Source organism: Mesoplodon bidens (assembly GCF_964165515.1).
Source record: "Mesoplodon bidens genome assembly, chromosome: 19".
In the NCBI taxonomy this organism is placed as follows: domain Eukaryota; kingdom Metazoa; phylum Chordata; class Mammalia; order Artiodactyla; family Ziphiidae; genus Mesoplodon; species Mesoplodon bidens.
The window spans coordinates 6,533,687-6,553,720 of NC_138179.1; the positions used below are offsets into that span (position 1 = coordinate 6,533,687).

Consider the following 20,034-nt stretch of genomic DNA (forward strand, 5'->3'; position numbering starts at 1 on the left):
TATTCTTCTCTCTCTTCATTTTGTCCAATTCTCTGTTCATTTCTACACGTTAGGTAGGTTGGTTATATTTCCTGATCTTTAAAAAGTGGCTTTATGAAAGAGATGTACGATGGGACCCAGCAGCATGCTCTCCTTGGTCACCAGAGTTACATGCTCTAGCAGTGCCCCCTTAGTGGGTTGTGTGCGCCCTCCTCTTATGGTGGGGCTGACTGCTGTAAGCGTGCTAGTAGGCGGGGCTGGGCCCTCTCCAGTTGGCTATGAGGTCATCCCTTGTGCTGTGGCTTCAAGGCCTGCTGGAAGGTGAGGTAGGCTTCCAGTGTGGTTGGCTATGTAGCCTGGGGAGGTGCAGGACTGGTACTGGCCTGCTGGAGGATGGGGCCAGGTCCCTGTGCAGCTGTTTGCACAGCCTGGGGGCTTGAGGGCTGGTGCTAGCCGCTGGTGGGCGGGGCGGGGCCCCTGGCTCTAAATAGGCTGGAGGGAGGATTCCAAAATGGCGCTTGCCAGCATAGTGTTATCATGGTAGGAGGAGCTCCCAAAACTGTGTGGCCACTGTCTCCAGCCCTAGGGTGAGTCCCAGTTGCCTCCTGCCTCTCTGGTAGGCTCTTCAGGATCAGAAAGTAGGTGTGACCCAGGCTCTTTTCAAAGTACTGCCTCTGTACTGGGACTCAGAGTGTGCGAGATTTTGCATGTGCCCTTTAAGGGCGAAATCTCTGTTTCCTATAGGCCTGTGGCTCTCCTGAACATAAGCCCTCCTGGTTTTCAAAGCTAGATGTTGTGCAGGCTTGCCTTCCCAGTGCAGAGCCCCTGGGCTGGGGAGCCTGATGTGGGGCTCAGACCCCTCACTCCTTAGGGAGTACCTCTACAATTGTAGTACTCTACCCAGTTGTGGGTCACTAACCCCCAGGGTGTGAGTCCTGACTATACTGTACTCTATGCTATATCTCTGCCCCTCCTACTCATCTCATTGTGTTTCCTTCTTTATGTCTTTAGTTGTGAAGATCTTTTCTGCTAGTCTTCAGGTTGTTCTCCTAGATAGTTGTTATGTAAGTAGTTGTAATTTTGGTGTGTCTGTGGGAGGAGGTAAGTTCAGATTCCTCCTACTTCAGCCTCTTGGCCACCTCTTATATCAGTCTCATTCCTGTTCATCCTAAGATTCCTTCTTAACACAAAATTCCAAGCATTAACTATAACTCAGTTGAAGTTGGTACAAGTTGGCCATGTTTCCTAAAATGAGTGCTTTTAGGAAAAATGTCATAGAGCAATCTGGTTGTAGAACTTGTGTATAGGGAGGCAATTTTTGTCTCTCTCCCAAAATAAAAATATCTTTCGGGAATTGTTCCAAGGAAATTAGTTGTATGAAGTTGATTATCTTTTTTTTTTTTTTTTTTTTTTTTTTTTTTTTTTGGCGGTACGTGGGCCTCTCACTGTTGTGGCCTCTCCCGCTGTGGAGCACAGGCTCCGGAAGCGCAGGCTCAGCGGCCATGGCTCACGGGCCCAGCCGCTCCGCGGCATATGGGATCTTCCCGGACCGGGGCACGAACCCGTGTCCCCTGCATCGGCAGGCGGACTCTCAACCACTGCGCCACCAGGGAAGCCCGATTATCTTTATAACCTTAAAAAGTATGTTTCTTTTGCTTTTTTAAAGCTAGAAGTCCAAAGTATCAAAGTAGATACATGCCTTATATAAAAATTTATTTCCATCATGTGGCTCACTCTTTTACCTCCAGGAAAATAAAGATATGGATTTATATTTTTATTTCTTTTTCTTTTTCTTTTTAAAATTTATTTATTTATTTATTTTTGGCTGTGTTGGGTCTTCATTTCTGTGCGAGGGCTTTCTCTAGTTGTGGCAAGCGGGGTCCACTCTTCATCGCAGTGCGTGGGCCTCTCACTGTCGCGGCCTCTCTTGTTGCGGCGCACAGGCTCCAGACGCGCAGGCTCAGTAGTTGTGGCTCACGGACCCAGTTGCTCCGCAGCATGGGGGATCTTCCCAGACCGGGGCTCGAACCCGTATCCCCTGCATTGGCAGGCAAATTCTTAACCACTGTGCCACCAGGGAAGCCCAGATATGGATTTATTAACCTATTTTCAATTTTTTTTTTTGCCACTTCACAACTTTTGTTTGTGGTCCCTGTGCTTTGTCTTGAAAATACCTTCTCCCTCTGCCCTAACAGTGGGTGGCTAGGGGATAGCATAAGATAGAAGACATCCCTCCCTATTGCACATGGACCCTATATATAGGGTCCCCTGGCTAAGGCTGGGGGGACTCTTGGTACATTCTCAGATCCCTGTTCAGGAGGGGGATGGGTGACTGGGGTAGCATTACGTATGAGAGCAGGACCTCCAGGGCAGCCACTCTGGTCCTGTGCTTCCTGGTCCTTTGTGGCTTCCTGGTCCCACCTCTAGCCCCAGTCTTCCCTCAGTGACATCCCCAATGCATCTTTTTTATTTTTTTTGCAGTACGCAGGCCTCTCACTGTTGTGGCCTCTCCCGTTGCGGAGCACAGGCTCCGGACGCGCAGGCTCAGCGGCCATGGCTCACGGGCCCAGCCGCTCCGCGGCATGCGGGATCTTCCCGGACCGGGGCACGAACCCGTGTCCGCTGCATCGGCAGGTGGACTCTCAACCACTGCGCCACCAGGGAAGCCCTCCAATGCATCTTTTTAAATGTATTTATACTTGATCCTAAAGTAATGTGGTTTAGATGGAAGAATTATTCGGATTTATCAAACCTAGAGATTTTTGTCACAGATCAAAGAAGGTTCAAAACCAGAAATTCGTTAACCTTCTAAAGTAGAAGAACTTTACAATAAACTTTAGATGCATCATATGTCCAAAGGAAGCTCTTCGTGTTTTATAAAGGGCAGTTCGGAATAGAAGATAGGAGGGGTCTATTGGTTTGTTTAATGTTTTCAGAGCTCTTGATATGTACCTAGAGTAATTATCAGAAACATCATCTGTAGTGCCAGACTCCCTGAATTCAGCTTGGAGAAGTTGCTTAACCTTGCTTTTTCTTTGTTGCCTCATTGTAATGAGCTATTGTAAGGAATTTTTATTTATTAATTTACATAATTGTGAGCATTATACACTTACATATATGCATGTATGTCCGCATACATAATACACACTCATATATAGCACTTTAGTCTAAGAAAATGGTAAGCACTGTACATCTTATTTATTTATCATTACAAATTAAACTTAATACCATTCCTTAAATGTTTACCAGCTTCAGATCTTTTCTCATGGAAGAGTATTAAAATTTATGTAGGGCTTCCCTGGTGGCGCAGTGGTTGGGAGTCCGCCTGCCAATGCAGGGGACGCAGGTTTGTGGCCCGGTCCGGGAGGATCCCACATGCTGCGGAGCGGCTGGGCCCGTGAGCCATGGCCGCTGAGCCTGCGCGTCCGGAGCCTGTGCTCCGCAGCGGGAGAGGCCACAGCAGTGAGAGGCCCGCATACAGAAAAAAAAAAAAAATTATGTAAATGTTTATATATCATAATTACCTATTTTTTCTTTTTGTAAATAGGTTTCTTGAAAAAGCTGTTTGATCAAGAAAAGAAACTCTCAATTTGTTCAGATCCAGAAAGAATAGATCAATTTGAAATATTCTTCATAAAATGGCTATAAACGGCAGCAGTGCTAAGAAACACGAATTTATGAATATAGCCACATGCTTTTTTTTCCTTTCAGTTTGATTTAAATTTAATATCTTCCAACAATGGAAAATGATTTACAATAAAGAGATGAACTGGAAGGAGTAGGAAAATGGAAACAAGATGTCATTGCTTTTTACTCTCCAACAGATTTACCATCTGTTTTAAAATGATGTTTGAAAAATAAAATGATGTTTGACCATCCACAGTAAATGAAACAAAATGCTTTTTAAAAAATAAAGTAAAATAATGTAACACTTTAAACTATTTTTACTACCAGACTCTCCTTTCCCTGTGAGCACATTCATCTTACTGAGCAAAGGTTTATTTAAGCTACACTTACATCTATGTTGTTTTTAGCTCATTTCCTTTTTAAAAAAGAAATTGGTGAGTTTATTTCCCAGCTTAGCTGTTACAATAAAATATGAAAGGCATTTCTGTTTTGGCCTCAAGTATAGCATTATTGAAAGCTACGAGAGTCACAGCAAAATATAGGACAGCATAAAATTAGAAACTGCTGGTGTTTCCTTAGCAGCAGTTACTGCGCTTGCAGTTTTTCCCCCTCTTGCTACTGGCAGAGATCTGAAAGTCACCTCTGTGTACCAGACAACAAACTCTAAGTGTGTTTCTTAAATAATAGCTTTATTGAGATATTATTCACATAGCATAAAATTTACCCTTTTAAAGTATAAAATTCAGTAGGTTTTAGTGTATTCACAGAGTAACCATCATCATTATAAATTTAGAACATATTCTTTACTCCAAAGAGAAACCCAGTGCCCATTAATAGTCACTCCTCATTCCCCCATCTGCCCTTCCACTAGCAAGCACTAATCTATATTCTGTCTCTGTGGATTTGCCTATTACAGACTTTTCACATAAATGGAATTATACAATATGTGGTCTTTTGTGACAGCTTCTTTCACTTAACATAATGATTTCAAGGTTTATCCATGTTGAAGCCTGTGTCAATACTTCATTCCTTTTTATTGCCCAGTAATATTTTATCACATGGATATGCCGATATGTTTATCCATTCACCAGCTGATGGACGTTTGTGTTTCGCACTTGTTGACTATTAGGAATAACAATGCTATTAACATTCATGTATAAGTTTTTATATTGGACATATGTTTTCATGTTTCTTGAGTATATACATAGGAGTGGAATTGCTGAGTCACATGGTAACTCTGCTTAACTTTTTGAGGAACTGCCAGACTATTATCTAAAGTGGCTGCACTGTTTTACATTCCCATCAGCAGTGTATGAGTATTCCAATTTCTTCACATCCTTTCCAACATTTGTTATTATCTGTCTTTTTGATTATAACCATTCTAATAGATGTGAAGTGGAATCTTACTGTGGTTTTGATTTGCATTTCTCTGATGGCTAATGATGTTGAGCATTTTTTCATATGCTTATCATCCATTTGCATGTCTTTTCTGCAGAAACATCTTTTCAAATGCTCTTTTTAAAAATTGGGGTTTTAGTCTTCTTGTTATTGAATTTAAAATTTCTTTATGTACTCTGGATGCAAGTTCCATATCAGATATATGACTTGCAAATATTTTCTCCCATTCTGTAGGTTGTCTTTCACTTTCTTGATGGCATTTTTGAAGCATTAAAATTTTTTATTTTGATGAAGCCCAGTTTATTTTTTTTCCTTTGGTTGCTTGTACTTTTAATGTCATATCTTAGAAACCATTCCTCAAGATTCACAAAAATTTACTTCTATTTTTTTCTAAGAGTTTTACAGCTTTATCTTACATATAGGTCTGTGATCCTTTTTGTGTGTGTGTGTGTGTGTCTGCATTAGTCTTGGTTGCTGCACACAGGCTTTCTCTAGTTGTGGCAACTGGGGGCTACTCATCGTTGTGGTGCTTGTGGTCCTCATTGTGGTGGCTTCTCTTGTTGTGGAGAATGGGCTCTAAGCGCGCAGGCTTCAGTAGTTGCTCCGCGGCATGTGGGATCTTCTCGGACCAGGGATCCAACCCATGTCCCCTGCATTGGCAGGCGGATTCTTAACCACTGCGCCACCAGGAAGTCCATGCAGTCCTTTATGAGTTAACTTTTATATGTGGTGTGAAGTAGGAGCTCAAGTTAATTTTTTGCATGTGGATATCCATTTTATTGAAAGACTCTCTCTTTCCCATTGAATTTTCTTGACATCTTTGTTGAAAATCAGTTGTCCGTAAATGTAAGGATTTTTTTCTGGGCTTTAATTCTATTCTGTTGATCTGTATGTCTGTTCTTATACAGTAACACACTGTCCTGATTGCTGTAGCTGTGTGGTATGTTTTAAAATCGGGAAGTGTCAGTCCTCCAACTTTGTTCTTTTTCAAGACCGTTTTGGCTATTTTGGGTCCCTTGCATTTCTATATGAATTTTAGGATCAGCTTGACAATTTCTGCAGTTGTGTGTAGCTTTCATATCTTTATCTATGCATGTACAAATATGTCCTCTTCAACACATTTTATACTTTTAAACAAAATTACAGTGATGTGTTTTTCTGCAACTTTCTTCCTTCCCCCAACATTTTATTATGAAAGATTTTAAATATGGAGATTAGTTGAAAGAATCATACAGTGAACACCCATATATCCTCCCACCCCCCAGTCTATATTCTATAAGTAACATTTTGGTATATTCACTTTTATCATATAACTCACCATTCCTATCTGTAACCAGCTAGTCCATCTCTCTATCAAATCATCTTATTATTTTGTGCATTTCAAAGCAAATTGCATATGCTATCAGTACACTTCACCTTTAAAGACTTCAGCATGTGTACTGTTAACTAGCGTTCAGTTTTTCTACAGCTTTTTAATGTAAAGTGAAATGCACAAATCTTGAGTATACATTCTGGTGAGTTTGACACATATATTCACCAGTGTAACCCTAACCTTTATCAAGGTATAGAATATTTTCATAACTCCAAAAAATTCTATATGCTCTCTCCCAGTCAATTCCTGTCCTTAACCCATTCCAAAAGCAATCAGTTTTTTTTTTTCACCATGGATTTAGTTGTTATAGAACTTTATACTCTTGTGCAAGGCTTATTTCACTCAGCATAATGTTTTTGAGATTCATTCATACTGTTCATTCATTCATACTCTTTGAGGTTCATTCATTCTATTGTATGAATCAGTAGTTCGTTTTTTTTTAATTGCTGAGTATAGCATCCATTGTATGGATTGCCCACAGTTTATTTAGACATTCTCCTGTGGATGAGTAAATTTCCACTTATCTTATCTAAAAAGTTCTGATAACTGGCTTTTGTTTATATTGAAGTTATAATTGTTGTAATAATAATATAGTAACCTGGAAGCTTTGTAAATGTAGAAGTACTTTCTGAATTAAATAAGTACATTTTTTTCAGAGTCTTTAAGTAACCTATACTAGAGATTATGAAGACTAGTTGTGTTCATTTACCACAAAGGACTAAAATTTAAATCTAAAATAGCAGAGGAGTCTTAGTAACCTCCCTAACTTTGTTTTGTTTGTTTGTTTTTGCGGTACGCGGGCCTCTCACTGCTGCGGCCTCTCCCGTTGCAGAGCACAGGCTCCGGACACACAGGCCCAGTGGCCATGGCTCACAGGCCCAGCCTCTCTGCGGCATGGGGGATCTTCCCGGGCCGGGGCACGAACCCGTGTCCCCTGCATCGGCAGGCGGACTCTCAACCACTGCGCCAACAGGGAAGCCCCTCCCTAACTTTATTGCTTTCTCTTCCTTTACAGCAGGACTTCTCAAGCTTTCATGTTTATATGAATAACCCCAATCACCAGGGGATCTTGTTAAAATGCAAATTCTGATTTGGTAAGTTTGGGGTAGAGCCCAAGATTCTGCATTTCTAATAAGCTCCCAGGTTATGCCAGTGATTCTCATCCATGGAGTAGCAAATGTTTCCAACCGAACTGCACTGCTTATCTTTCTCTGAATCCATCATAAATTTCCATTATGCCATGTCTTAAAATAACTATGTTTAAATTATTCAAGGTCTGAAAGGAAAAGAATCCACAAGGCAAGAATAGGATATTGTGAACAAAGAACAGGCAGATTTTTACAAAAGCATCAGGTATTCTATAAATGAAAAACATTTTCATTAAAGTTAAAAAATAATACTTCGATAGAAGGGATTGAATCTTCTCCATTTATTTATCCATATTGCTCATTTAGGACTTAACATGTTACCTAAATGATTACATAATATTTTAATAAATCTGTCCTCATTAATTAGATCCTAAGACCCTTCAGAGAAGAACAATGGTTTATACCTCCTTTCTTTCTCATTGCCATGTATAATGGGTATTAAATAATGTTTGATGAGGAAGATGAGGTTGTTTTAAGCTGCAAATAACAGAAAATCCACCTCAAAGTGGTATAAACAATTTGAGAATTTATTATCTTACTTATCTTACATAAGAATTCTAGAGGTAGAGTTCATGGAATATTTGACTGAGATACTGGCTCCGTTTCTTTGCGTTTCTCCTGGCTTTTGCCCTCCTCAATTTGTCAGCTTTGTCCTCATGCTTGCTTTCTTCATGGTGGTGAGATGGCTTCTAGCAGCAGCTAAAACTGCAATTTTCCTTGTTTATGTCCCAAATGACATAAAAACCTCTCCTCTAACCATAGAGTAAAAATCTTTCCCTGTAGTGTAATTAGTTTTAATACACAGTTGCTAGGGAAATGCCATGCATGGCAATAGGATGGATCATCTTTCCCTCAGTTAGTGTGCTACATGGGGGAAAGGAGTGAATACCTGAACAAATAAGTTTTCTTTTAGGAAGGGAAGTAGAGGAATGAATGCTCAGTATGCAACCAATAATGCCTCAATCATGAATAGGCAAATTTCAGATTCAATAAAAATTTTGAAAGTTGTATAATGTCATGCTAGAATACAAATGGAAAATAGGAAAAAAAAAACCCCAACTGCAGTCATTATACATTTGTCTTTCTTTGTATTTGCTAGAATTATTTGGTTGTACGTTAAAAAAAAAACCCAATTTAAACTGGCTTTAGTTGTAAAAGCAGTTTTTATTGAAAGATAAAGGGGTCACAGACAGAAAAATAATGCTGAAGGCAGAATAGAGATATAGATCAATCTGAAAAACCTGGCATCAAAGGTGTAAAAGTCATGAGAGCTCACTTTCTATCTCTTCTCTTCTCCTTTCTGAGCAATTCTCTTTTCTTTCTGTCTCTGCAGATTAACTGCCTTTGCTTCCCTATTCCACCCAAAGGGAAACAAGACTGCTGATAGCTCCAGAATTTTTTACTTATAGCTTTAGCAGCTACTGGAGAGTAACTGGCTCAACTCTTTGGATCCAAAGTCCACATATTCTTAGATGTGCTCTGATCCACCCAGATGCCCACTTCCAGAAGTAATTATGGCCAGGGGTGCAAGGTTACATTTTGCAAGATGCTTGCTCCCACAATAACAATATGGATGCTGGGCAAATAATACTAGAGGTGTCCTGTACACTAATGACAAAAGATTTAGGATATTCATTATCTTCATATTATGTACCCCATAAAGAAATGACACTTAGTGCTGAAGTAAGGCAGGAGTTAGGAGATTGCATTTTTGGCTACTAAGTAACATTAGGTTTTTAAGTGGCAAGCTGATCCCATATATTTCACTCCCTGATAGAATAATAATTGGCAGTAGGAGATTGACCTTACATGGAATGAGAAAGAAGGAGCACCAAAAGTTCTCCATGTTCAAAAATATTTCCCACACATTCTGTAACTTAAATATTGTTGTGCCTTAATGAGTCTGGGCCTATCAGAGCTGATGCTTAATAAATATTTAGTAAGAGGAATTAAATATTTAAAATAAATCCTTATTTTAAATAAAAATGAAACTTTTAAAATTGTGAAAAAGTAAGGTGTGGTTGTGGTTAAAATTTAAGAAATGCAAGGACTTCTCTGGTGGTCCAGTAGGTAAGACTCCGCACTCCCAATGCAGGGAGCCCAGGTTTGATCCCTGAGCAGGGAACTATATCCTGCATGCATGCCACAACTAAGACTCCCCATGCTGCAACAAAGATCCCGCATGCTGCAACTAAGACCCAGTGCAGCCAAAACAAATAAATAAATATTAAAAAGTAAAATACAAATAGTGCAAAAATACCTATATTGGGACTTCCCTGGTGGCACAGTGGTTAAGAATCCGCCTGTCGATGCAGGGGACGTGGGTTTGAGCCCTGGTCTGGGAAGATCCCACATGCCATGGAGCAACTAAGCCCGTGCACCACAACTACTAAGCCCGCACTCTAGAGCCCTAGAGCCACAACTACTGAGCCCATGTGCCACAACTACTGAAGCCCATACACCTAGAGCCCATGCTCCTCAACAAGAGAAGCCACCGCAATGAGAAGCCCATGCACCACAACAAAGAGTAGCCCCCACCTGCCGCAACTAGAGAAAGCCCGCACACAGCAACGAAGACCCAACACAGCCATAAATAAATAAATAAATAAATAAATTTAAAAAAAGGACCTATATTAAAAGTAAAATTCTTTCTTCATACTGACTCCAGAAAGTAACCTCAGTTAGGAGCTTTTGATGTGTCCTCCTTTTTATCTCATTGTTTTTGTTTTATTTTATTTTATGCCTTTTAACTTGTAAAAATAATTTTAAAATTAATATACCTTTATAATGAAGCTAAACAATACAAGAATGTATAAAGAGGTATAATCTCCCTTTCCTTCCAACCTCAATTGGCTGGCTGGCAAAACAGTTTTAACAACTTGGGTTACATCCCTCTATCCCATTCTGCATACTTATGTACACTTATTTGGCTTTTCTGTTAAAAAATAATGGGGGGGGAGCTGTGGAGAGAATCACATATTTGAATCTGTAACTTCTGTGCATTGTGGTCTGTCCTCTAGACCTTTGTCATCAAGTACTGTAATCACTAGCCACGAGTAGCTTTTGAACACTTGCAATGTAGCTAGTCTGAATTAAACTGACTGAAGTATAAAATACACACCAGATTTCTAAGACTTAGTACAAAAAAAGAGAATGTAAAATATTTCACACAAAAGTTTTTTATTAATTACATGTTACAGTGATAATATTTGGGGTATATTGGATTAAACAAAATAGATTATTAAAATTAATTTCATCTATTTCCTTTTACTGTTTTTAATGTAGCTACTAAAAACTTAAAATTACACATGTGTCTCACATTACCTTTCTACTGGACAGTGTTGCTCTGAATAGATGAAGATCCTAACACTTTAATAGTTGCGTAATAGTCTGTAACAGGGATGTGAAACAATTCATTCACCATTTCCCATTGATTACATCCAAATTTTTGGTAGCTCGTTTTATCTGTGTGTTTCACTACTGTATCAATTATTTTTTTCTGTGAAACAAGTCATCTAAATTAGTGACTTAAAGCAACAAATATTTATTATTTCTTACAATTCTGAGAATTGGCTGGTCAGTTCTAGTCTGGGCCAGCTCAGCTGGGACTAGATGGTTTAGGATGGCCTCACTCATATCTGGGGCCTCAACTAGGATGGTTGGGATAACCAGGGCCTTCTCCACATGATTTCTCATCCTCCAAGAGGCTGGTTATTAGCAAGAATGAGCAAGCTCCAGTTTGCAATTGCTTTCTTTTTTTTTTTTTTTTAACATTTATTTATTTATTTGGCTGCCCTGGGTCTTAGTTGTGGCAAATGGGATCTTCATTGCCATGTGCTGGATCTTCATTGCAGCATGTGGGATCTAGTTCCCTGACCAGGGATCGAACCCGGGCCGCCTGCATTGGGAGTGCGGAGTCTTAACCACTGGACCACCAGGGAAGTCCCTGCAATTACTTTTAAGCTTCTGTTTGTGCCACACTTGTATCATCCCATTGGTGGAAGGAAGTCACATGGCCAAGTCCAGGATTCAAGAGGTAGAGAAATAGACTTTAACTCTCAATGGGAGGAGCAGCAAATCACACTGCAAAAAGGGCAAGCATACCAGGAGGTGTGAACAAGTTAAAGGCAGTTAGTACAACAATCTATGATAGCCACAATAAGTAATACCCAGTGTCCTCAGTGTATTTATCTTGCATTCTGATGCCTTTATTTCTGTAGGATAGACTCCCCAAAACTGAGACTGTTAGCTCAAATATTTTCCAAATTTGTTGAAGTAATTTATATTCCCACCAGCATCTGAGTGTCCTTTACTCATCCTTTTCAATACCAGATATTATCACTCTTTATGATTTTTGCCAATCAGTGTCAAGTGATATCTTATTCTTGTTTTTTTATTAATTTTATAAATTTATTTATTTTATTTTATTTTTGGCTGTGTTAGGTCTTTGTTTCTGTGCGAGGGCTTTCTCTAGTTGTGGCGAGCAGGGGCCACTCTTCATCGCGGTGCGCGGGCCTCTCACTGTCGCGGCCTCTCTTGTTGCGGAGCACAGGCTCCAGACACACAAGCTCAGTAGCTGTGGTGCACGGGCCCAGTTGCTCCGCGGCATGTGGGATCCTCCCAGACCAGGGCTCGAACCCATGTCCCATGCATTGGCAGGCAGATTCTCAACCACTGCACCACCAGGGAAGCCTCTTATTCTTTTTGCTTTTATTTACATTTTCCTGACTAGTGAGGCTGAACATCCTTTCATATGTTTATTGAACATTTGAATTTCCTCTTTTGCAACTTGCCTATTTGTATCCCTTTTCCATTTTTCTGTTGGTCATTTGTTTCTAATTAGTCTGTAGAAACTTTTTGTATGTTAGGGACTATAACTCATATGTTATAAATATTTTCCCAGTCTATTGTTTGTTTTGATTTTATTTATGCTTCCATGATAGAAAAAACAATTTTCAAATAGTGAAACACTTTCCTTTATGATTCTTCTCCCCCTGCCCAGGTAATCTATCTATCTATCTACCTATCTATCTTACTGTCTAAGTTTTTTTTTTATTGAAGTATAGTTGATTTACAATGTTGTGTTAATTTCTGCTGTACAGCAAAGTGATACGTATATATACATCTTAAAATATTCTTTTCCATTATGGTTTATCTCAGGATATTGAATATAGTTCCCCATGCTTACATGTTGTTTATCCATTCTATATGTAATAGTTTGTTTATCCATTCTATATGTAATAGTTTGCATCTGCTAACCCCAAACTCCCATTCCATCCCTCTCCCATCCCCCTTCTCCTTGGCAACCATGAGTCTGTTCTCTGTGTCTGTGAGTCTACTTCTGCTTCATGGATAGGTTCATTTGTGTCGTGTTTTAGATTCCACATATAAGTGGTATCATAGGGTATTTGTCTTTCTCTTTCTGACTTACTTCACTTAGTATCATAATATCTAGTTTCATCCATGTTGCTGCAAATGGCATTATTCATTCATTTTTTATGGCTGAGTAATATTCCATTGTGTGTGTGTGTGTGTGTGTGTGTGTGTGTGTGTGTGTATACACACCATATCTTCTTTATCCATTCACCTGTTGATGGACATTGAGGTTGTTGCCACGTCTTAGCTATTGTGAATAGGCTGCTATAAACATAGGGGCGCATGTATCTTTCTGAATTATTGTTTTGTTCAGATATATGCCAAGGAGTGGGATTGCTGGATCATATGGTAATTCTATTTTTAGTCTTTTGAGGAACCTCCATAATGGCTGCACCAATGATTCTTCTTAATTAAAGTCTCCCCACACACACCTCCATACTTTTATTATTTTATATTTAGATATCTAATTCATTGAAGTTCATTTTTGTACATGATATGAGGTAGAGGCTGAGTTTATCAAAATTTTCAATCAGCTATACATAATATAATCCCTGCTACAATGTCTTAATCAGATAGGGTTTTTTGTGTTTTTTTTAAGTATTTTTTAAAAATTTTTATTTATTTTATTTTTGGCTGCGTTGGGTCTTTGTTGCTCCGTGCAGGCTTTTCTCTGGTTGTGGCAAGTGGGGGCTACTCTTCATTGCAGTGCGCAGGCTTCTCATTGTGGTGGCTTGTTGTGGAGCACAGGCTCTAGGCACATGGGCTTCAGTAGTTGTGGCACACGGGCTCAGTAGTTGTGGCTTGTGGACTCTAGAGCACAGGCTCAGTAGTTGTGGTACATGGGCTTTGTTGCTCCATGGCATGTGGGATCTTCTCTGTCCAGGGCTGAAACCTGTGTCCCCTGCATTAGCAGGTGGATTCTTAACCACTGTGCCACCAGGGAAGCCCCAGATAGGTTATTTTTATTTTTATTTTTTTCATGTAACATGAAGAATAGAAGCAAAAGATCAGGACTGGTGTGTGGCTCTACCATGCCATCAAGGATCTAGGCTGCTTCTCACTTTCTGTTCCACAATCCTTAGATTATGATTTTCTTTCTCATGAAATACAGTTTCTATACTCTAAGCATCACATTTATGTTATAGACAGGAAGAATTTTTCAGGGAGAAGGGTAAGAGGCAAGTTCTTTTTTATCAGAAAACAATAGCTTTCCTGGAAGTCCTACCCATTAGACTTAAAATTATGTCTCATTGAGTAGGGCATGGCCACCCTTATTTTCAAGAGAGTCTAGAGAGGTGAACAGTTTTGCCTGGACACATTGCTGCCCTAAACAAAGTCAGGGTTCTGAATGGAAATTGTGTAAGCAGCTATCAGTGTCTGCCATAAGAAATAGGTTTATTTTCTTCCAAATGTATACTCAGTTATTCCAGCACCATGTAATATATAGAACCATCTTGGTCCTTTGGTGGATTCTAATGTATAGTTTAATCAATTTTGGACTCTCCATACTTTCTGCTGATCTATTTGTCTATTCCTGTGCCAATAGCATACTCTTGTTTACTATAGCTTCATTTTAAGTTGAATTATGGTAAGACATGTCTTCCTTTGCTGGTCTTCTTTTCCAAATATTCTTAACTATTCTCATGTATTCTTCTATATGAATGTTAAAGTTACTGTCCAGTAAAATCAATGTATCAATCAGTACATTATTGATGTAAAATCCGTGTATTCTGACTGGAATTGCATTTTTATGTTAATTTTTAAAAATAAATGATGTATTCTGGTTGGATTGTTAATTTGGAAACAATTGACATCTTTATGATTTTAATTCTTCTTATTCAAGAACATGGTATATATCTCCTTTTTTTAAAGTAGTATTTTATGTCATTTTAAAAGGTCTAAGTTTTTATTTTTATGTAGCCAAAAATTTATAAAAATTTTTTCTTTATACAGTCTGAATTTGGTAACGCATGCTTGAAAAGGCCTTTTCCACTCCAGGATTATAAAAATATTCATCCATGTTCCCCTTAGTATTTTTATACTTTCATATTTTATCTTTAAATTTTGATACATATGGACTTTATTTTGGTATAAAGTAATGATTCAGCTTTTTAAAAAAGTCTAACCAGTTGTCTCATTACATTTATTGAATAAGTCATCTTTCTCCCACTGATCTGGAATGCTAGTTTTATCATATATTGAATTAAATATGTATTTGGGTCCAGATTTGGTTTTGCACTTTGTCCTGTTTCTATACTAATATAGTAAACATTCAGCCTCTTTATAGGAGTAGGTGATTTCATCAAGATGATTAACCTTTAATTCCCTGTGAATTCAGTATTTTTCTTCCATTTTGAGATAAGGAAGATGAGCCTAGCAAAGGTTATTTCTCATATGTTTGGATTTGGCAGAGAAGTCACTTGTCCTTTCCCCAGGGATGGCAGCTAGTCTTCATTACCTTAGGGTAGGGATGAGCATCTATATTAGAGGACACAGATGACGTTCTGAGGTATTTTTACGGTATTAACTCAGAGACCAAGGAATGCCTGTGTCCCCTCCTCCCTTTAATGTCCCAGATTGAGGAAGCTTTAGGGAGCTACATACAAGGATGAGAATGCAATAACTCCCACTATGGAGCTATTATGTCTTTTTCTCCCTTTTCCAAAACTAACATGGCACAGTCTTCAGAGGAGACCCCAGTAACAGGCAGAAAAGAAGAGAGACCTGAGCCAGGAAGAAGAAGCAAATAGGCCCAATAAATGCCTTGGACTCTGACCTGTCATATTAACCACTCATCCTAAGAGCTTATGGGGGACTTCCCTGGTGGTGCAGTGGTTAAGAATCCGCCTGCCAATGCAGGGGACAGGGGTTTGATCCCTGGTCCGGGAAGATCCCACATGCCACGGAGCAACTAAGCACAACTACTGAAGTCTGCATGCCTAGAGCCCATGCTCAACAAGGGAACAAGAGAAGCCACTGCAATGAGAAGCCCGTGCACCGCAATGAAGAGAGGAGTAACCCCAGCTTGCTGCAACTAGAGAAAGCCCGTGAGCAGCAGTGAAGACCCAACGCAGCCAAAAGTAAATAAATTAAATACGTAAATTTAAAAAAAAAGAGCTTATGGGCCCAGGAAAGCCTTCTGGGGTTGGTAGCATGAGGAGGTGGAGCAGAAGTGTTCCCTTCCCTGAAATCTGCAAAAGTAAACCATATACCTCCAGTGTAACCAAAATGTTCCAGAGATTAAAAGTGAAGGTGGGGTTGGTAGTAGTTGTGGTTAGAGCCATTGTCCCCTTAGTCTTCTTGTGTTCTCAGCCTGTGCATTTTCACACCTTTTACAAACCCCAGTTCCTCAGAATTTCTCACTAGAAAGTTCAAGAATTACCTTTAGGGTATTAAAAAATTTTTTTTTTCTTTGCGGTACGCAGGCCTCTCACTGCTGTGACCTCTCCTGTTGCGGAGCACAGCCTCTGGACGCGCAGGCCCAGTGGCCACGGCTCACGGGCCCAGCCGCTTCGCGGCATGTGAGATCCTCCTGGACCGAGGCATGAACCCGTGTCCCCTGCATTGGCAGGCGGACCCCCAACCACTGCGCCACCAGGGAAGCCCCACCTACTTAGGGTATTTGACCTCCTAGTTGCTGGTATCTTCCATAGCCTTTCTGAAAATATCATTATTTCAAGATCTTTTTTGAGGTGGTTTTGCTAGGACATAATTCTAGGTTGACAGTTATTTTCCTCCCAGACTTTAAAGATACTATTCCACTGGCTTCTGGCTTCCATTGTTGCCTCTGAGAAATATCCTGTTATTTTCGTTTGTTCCTTTGTAGGTAAGCTGCATTTCTCTCTAGTTGTTTTAGGATCTTTTTCTTCTCTTTGGTTTTTTGTAGTTTCACAATGATGTGTCTTGGTGTGGATTTCTTTTTATTTAGATTGGGATTCACTTAGTTTCTTCGAACTCAGAATTTGAATTTCATTAATTATGGAAGATTCTCAGTCATAATCTTTCAAATATGACCTCTCCTCTGTTCTCGCCATTTTCTCCGTCTGGCTCCAGGTGTACGTTGGACCTTTCCACTTTATCATCTATGACCCACAATTTTTCTTTCATCCTTTCCGTTTCTTTGTCTCTATGGTACATTCTAGGTAATTTCTTTGGGACTATCTTCTAGGTCACTATTCAGCTGTTTAATCTTTCCATTGATTTTGTACTTTTAAATATTATATTTTTTGTTTCAAAAATTCTGTTTGATTCTCTAATTACTACCCACTCTTGTGCCTTTTTTGTTTGTTTGTTTTTTTGTTTTGGACATGCAAGATCTCAGCTTGAGCAGGGATTGAACTCAGGCCACAACAGTGAAAGCTTCAAATCCTAACCCCTAGAACACCAGGGAACTTCCACTGTTATGCTATTTTAACCAAGTCGAAATGCTTTCAGTTTCCCATATGTTGACAGTAGTTAAAGCTGGATGATGGGTATGTGGGGGATTCATTATACTTTTTTACCTACTTTTGATATGTTAAATAATTTCCATAGTAAGTTTAAAAATTGGAGGAGAGGAGGATGTCATCAAACTTTAAAAGGTTGGAAACAATTGAATAATAGGCCACATGAAACCATGGGAATTTATACTGGGGCATGGAGAAGACAGAATTGTGGGACATGGAACTTTTTTTTTTTTTTTTTTTTGGTACACGGGCCTCTCACGGCTGTGGCCGCTCCCGCCGCGGAGCACAGGCTCCAGACGCGCAGGCCCAGCGGCCACGGCCCACGGGCCCAGCCGCTCCGTGGCACGCGGGATCCTCCCAGACCGGGGCACAAACCCACGCCCCCTGCATTGGCAGGCGGACCCTCAACCACTGCGCCACCAGGGAAGCCCTGGAACTTTGTTTTCAATGCAGTGGTGGATTCTGAGTGGGTGGAGGACAGCAGGAAGGAAGGCTGTGGTATGTGGGAGGTAGGAAAGGGGAAGCTGGAGGTAGGAAGTGGGTTCTAACCCTTGGTGGGAGGACCCCAAAACAGTCTATTCAATTTTCTACAGGGCCTAGAATCAGAGAATCACTAAGAATCATATCACATACTACCTACAATTGTACATCATGGTTTTGCTGGTGTTCTTGGTTTCCGGGATTTTGAAAAGGTGAAAATGCTGGCTCTGCCAGGTTAGCATCATTGCTCCATTTTGGCTAGTCTGGTATAGCCACTCTGACCTCTTGACTTAACTGATATCCCAACCAATCCATGCCCTGCCTTATAAAGAAAAAGCAGGTAAGAGGCAATGAGGAAAATAATAGTTCAGACTTCTTTTCTTAGGTGACACAATTCTCTCTTCCCACTTTCTCTCCTGTCATGAAAATTTGAAGAAAAATTTTAATTTAAAAAAGTCAGTAGAGGGACTTCCCTGGTGGTCCAGTGGTTAAGACTCTGCGCTTCCACTGCAGGGGCATGGGTTCAGTTCGTGGTTGGGGCTAAGATCCCACATGCCATGCGGTGCGACCACCCCCCCAAAAGAGAAGTCAGTAGAGCCTCACGTTCAAAGATTTTCCACACGCAAAGCAACCCCTAAAATATGTCCTTGGAATCACCAAGGTTTCTCTTGCAAACATTGTAATAACATTTCTCTCTTTTAAAAGATGTGGTTACATATGTTATTAGATCTTTACAGTAACTCTCTTGGGTGAGGCATTTATTACTAAGTCATTTCATAAAAGGAGAAAAAAACAGTACTTTTTGCTTTACTTTAGTAACTTTGGGTTCCTCAGTTTGACGTCTCATTCCTAGCACATAATGGGAGCCCTCAATAAATACTTGTTGGATAAATGCCATTTAAAATATTATCAGGTTTATGAGATTTTTTATTTTACATACAGTTCCAAAAAATGAAATTCTCTTTTGGCTCCCTCCAATACAGTCTTTTTGAGTAGAAAGAAATCTCTTTGCAATGATTTAGACAAGTAAATTTTTATTTGGAAAAACTGAGTTAGGCTCCTTGAGCTGTTATCCACCCCTGAAAATGTATAGTCAGGCTATCACATATAATTAATAACTTAATTGGCTACATGTTTTCATTCAGGCATGGTAATAAAATAACATTATAGTGAAAAACTTATCTTAGAAGTTTTAAGGAAAAAACGCTTTTAAGTCATTAAAATTTGAACCGAGACAGATAATAACTTCATTACTTTAGAATAATATTTGGCATATGAAAAGTTTGATAGTGAACTATCACACTCTTTAACATTTACTGAGTGATACTTGAAGCCGTTATAAATGGGAAAACAATTTATGATTGTATTGCTGCTGAGATTAATACTATCTTTTTCAGATATCTAAAACATTACAACAAAGACACACATGAGGGCGCTCTAATCAGTCAGAAACTGGAAGTGCATAAGTATTTGTTACCAGGAATTAGAATTTTAAGAAGTTAGGGACTTCCGGGTAAGATGGGACTTCCGGGTAAGATGGCGGAAGAGTAAGACGCGGAGATCACCTTCCTCCCCACGGATACACCAGAAATACAGCTACACGTGGAACAACTCCTACAGAACACCTACTGAATGCTGGCAGAAGACCCCAGACCTCCCAAAAGGCAAGAAACTCCCCACATACCTGGGTAGGGCAAAGCGGAGAGATTCCCGCACAGAAGATCGGTGCCGAGCGGCACTCACCCGCCCGAGAGGCTTGTCTGCTCGCCCGCCAGGGCGGGCGGCGCTGGAAGCTGAGGCTCGGGCTTCGGTCAGAGCGCAGGGAAAGGACTGGGGCTGGCGGCGAGAACTCAGCCTGAAGGGGGTTAATGTGCCACAGCTAGCCGGCAGGGAGTCCGGGGAAACTCTGTAGCTGCCGAAGAGGCAAGAGACTTTTTCTTCCCTCTTGGTTTCCTGGTGCGCGAGGAGAGGGGATTAAGAGCGCTGCTTAAAGGGGCTCCACAGACGGGCGCGAGTCACGACTGAAAGCGCGGAGCCCAGTGACGGGCGTGGGACGCTGGGGCTGCTGCTGCCGCCGCCAAGAAGCCTGTGTGCGAGCGCAGGTCACTGTCCACACCGCCCTTCCGGGAGCCTGTGCAGCCCGCCACTGCCGGGGTCCCGGGATCCAGGGGTGGCTTCCCTGGGAGAACGCACGGCGCGCCTCGGGCTG

At 40.4% G+C, this 20,034-nt stretch overlaps 1 protein-coding gene across 2 annotated transcripts in view; it reads left to right on the forward strand.

Annotated features, from left to right (window-relative positions):
- The window catches only part of LOC308607099 (uncharacterized protein), a gene marked incomplete at its 5' end in the record, with an annotated part of 22,542 nt that extends 3,258 nt beyond the window's left edge, over positions 1-19,284 (forward strand). Inside the window, one exon of one of the 2 annotated variants that reach the window (XM_081218694.1) lies at positions 19,223-19,284. In XM_081218694.1, the coding sequence (XP_081074820.1) occupies position 19,223 (1 nt within the window). In that variant the 3' untranslated portion in view covers positions 19,224-19,284. Of the gene's footprint in view, positions 1-3,526; positions 3,577-19,222 lie in introns of those variants that run through there. The other variant, XM_081218693.1, reaches the window with a different exon arrangement.
- Between the last annotated feature and the right edge of the window lie 750 nt (positions 19,285-20,034).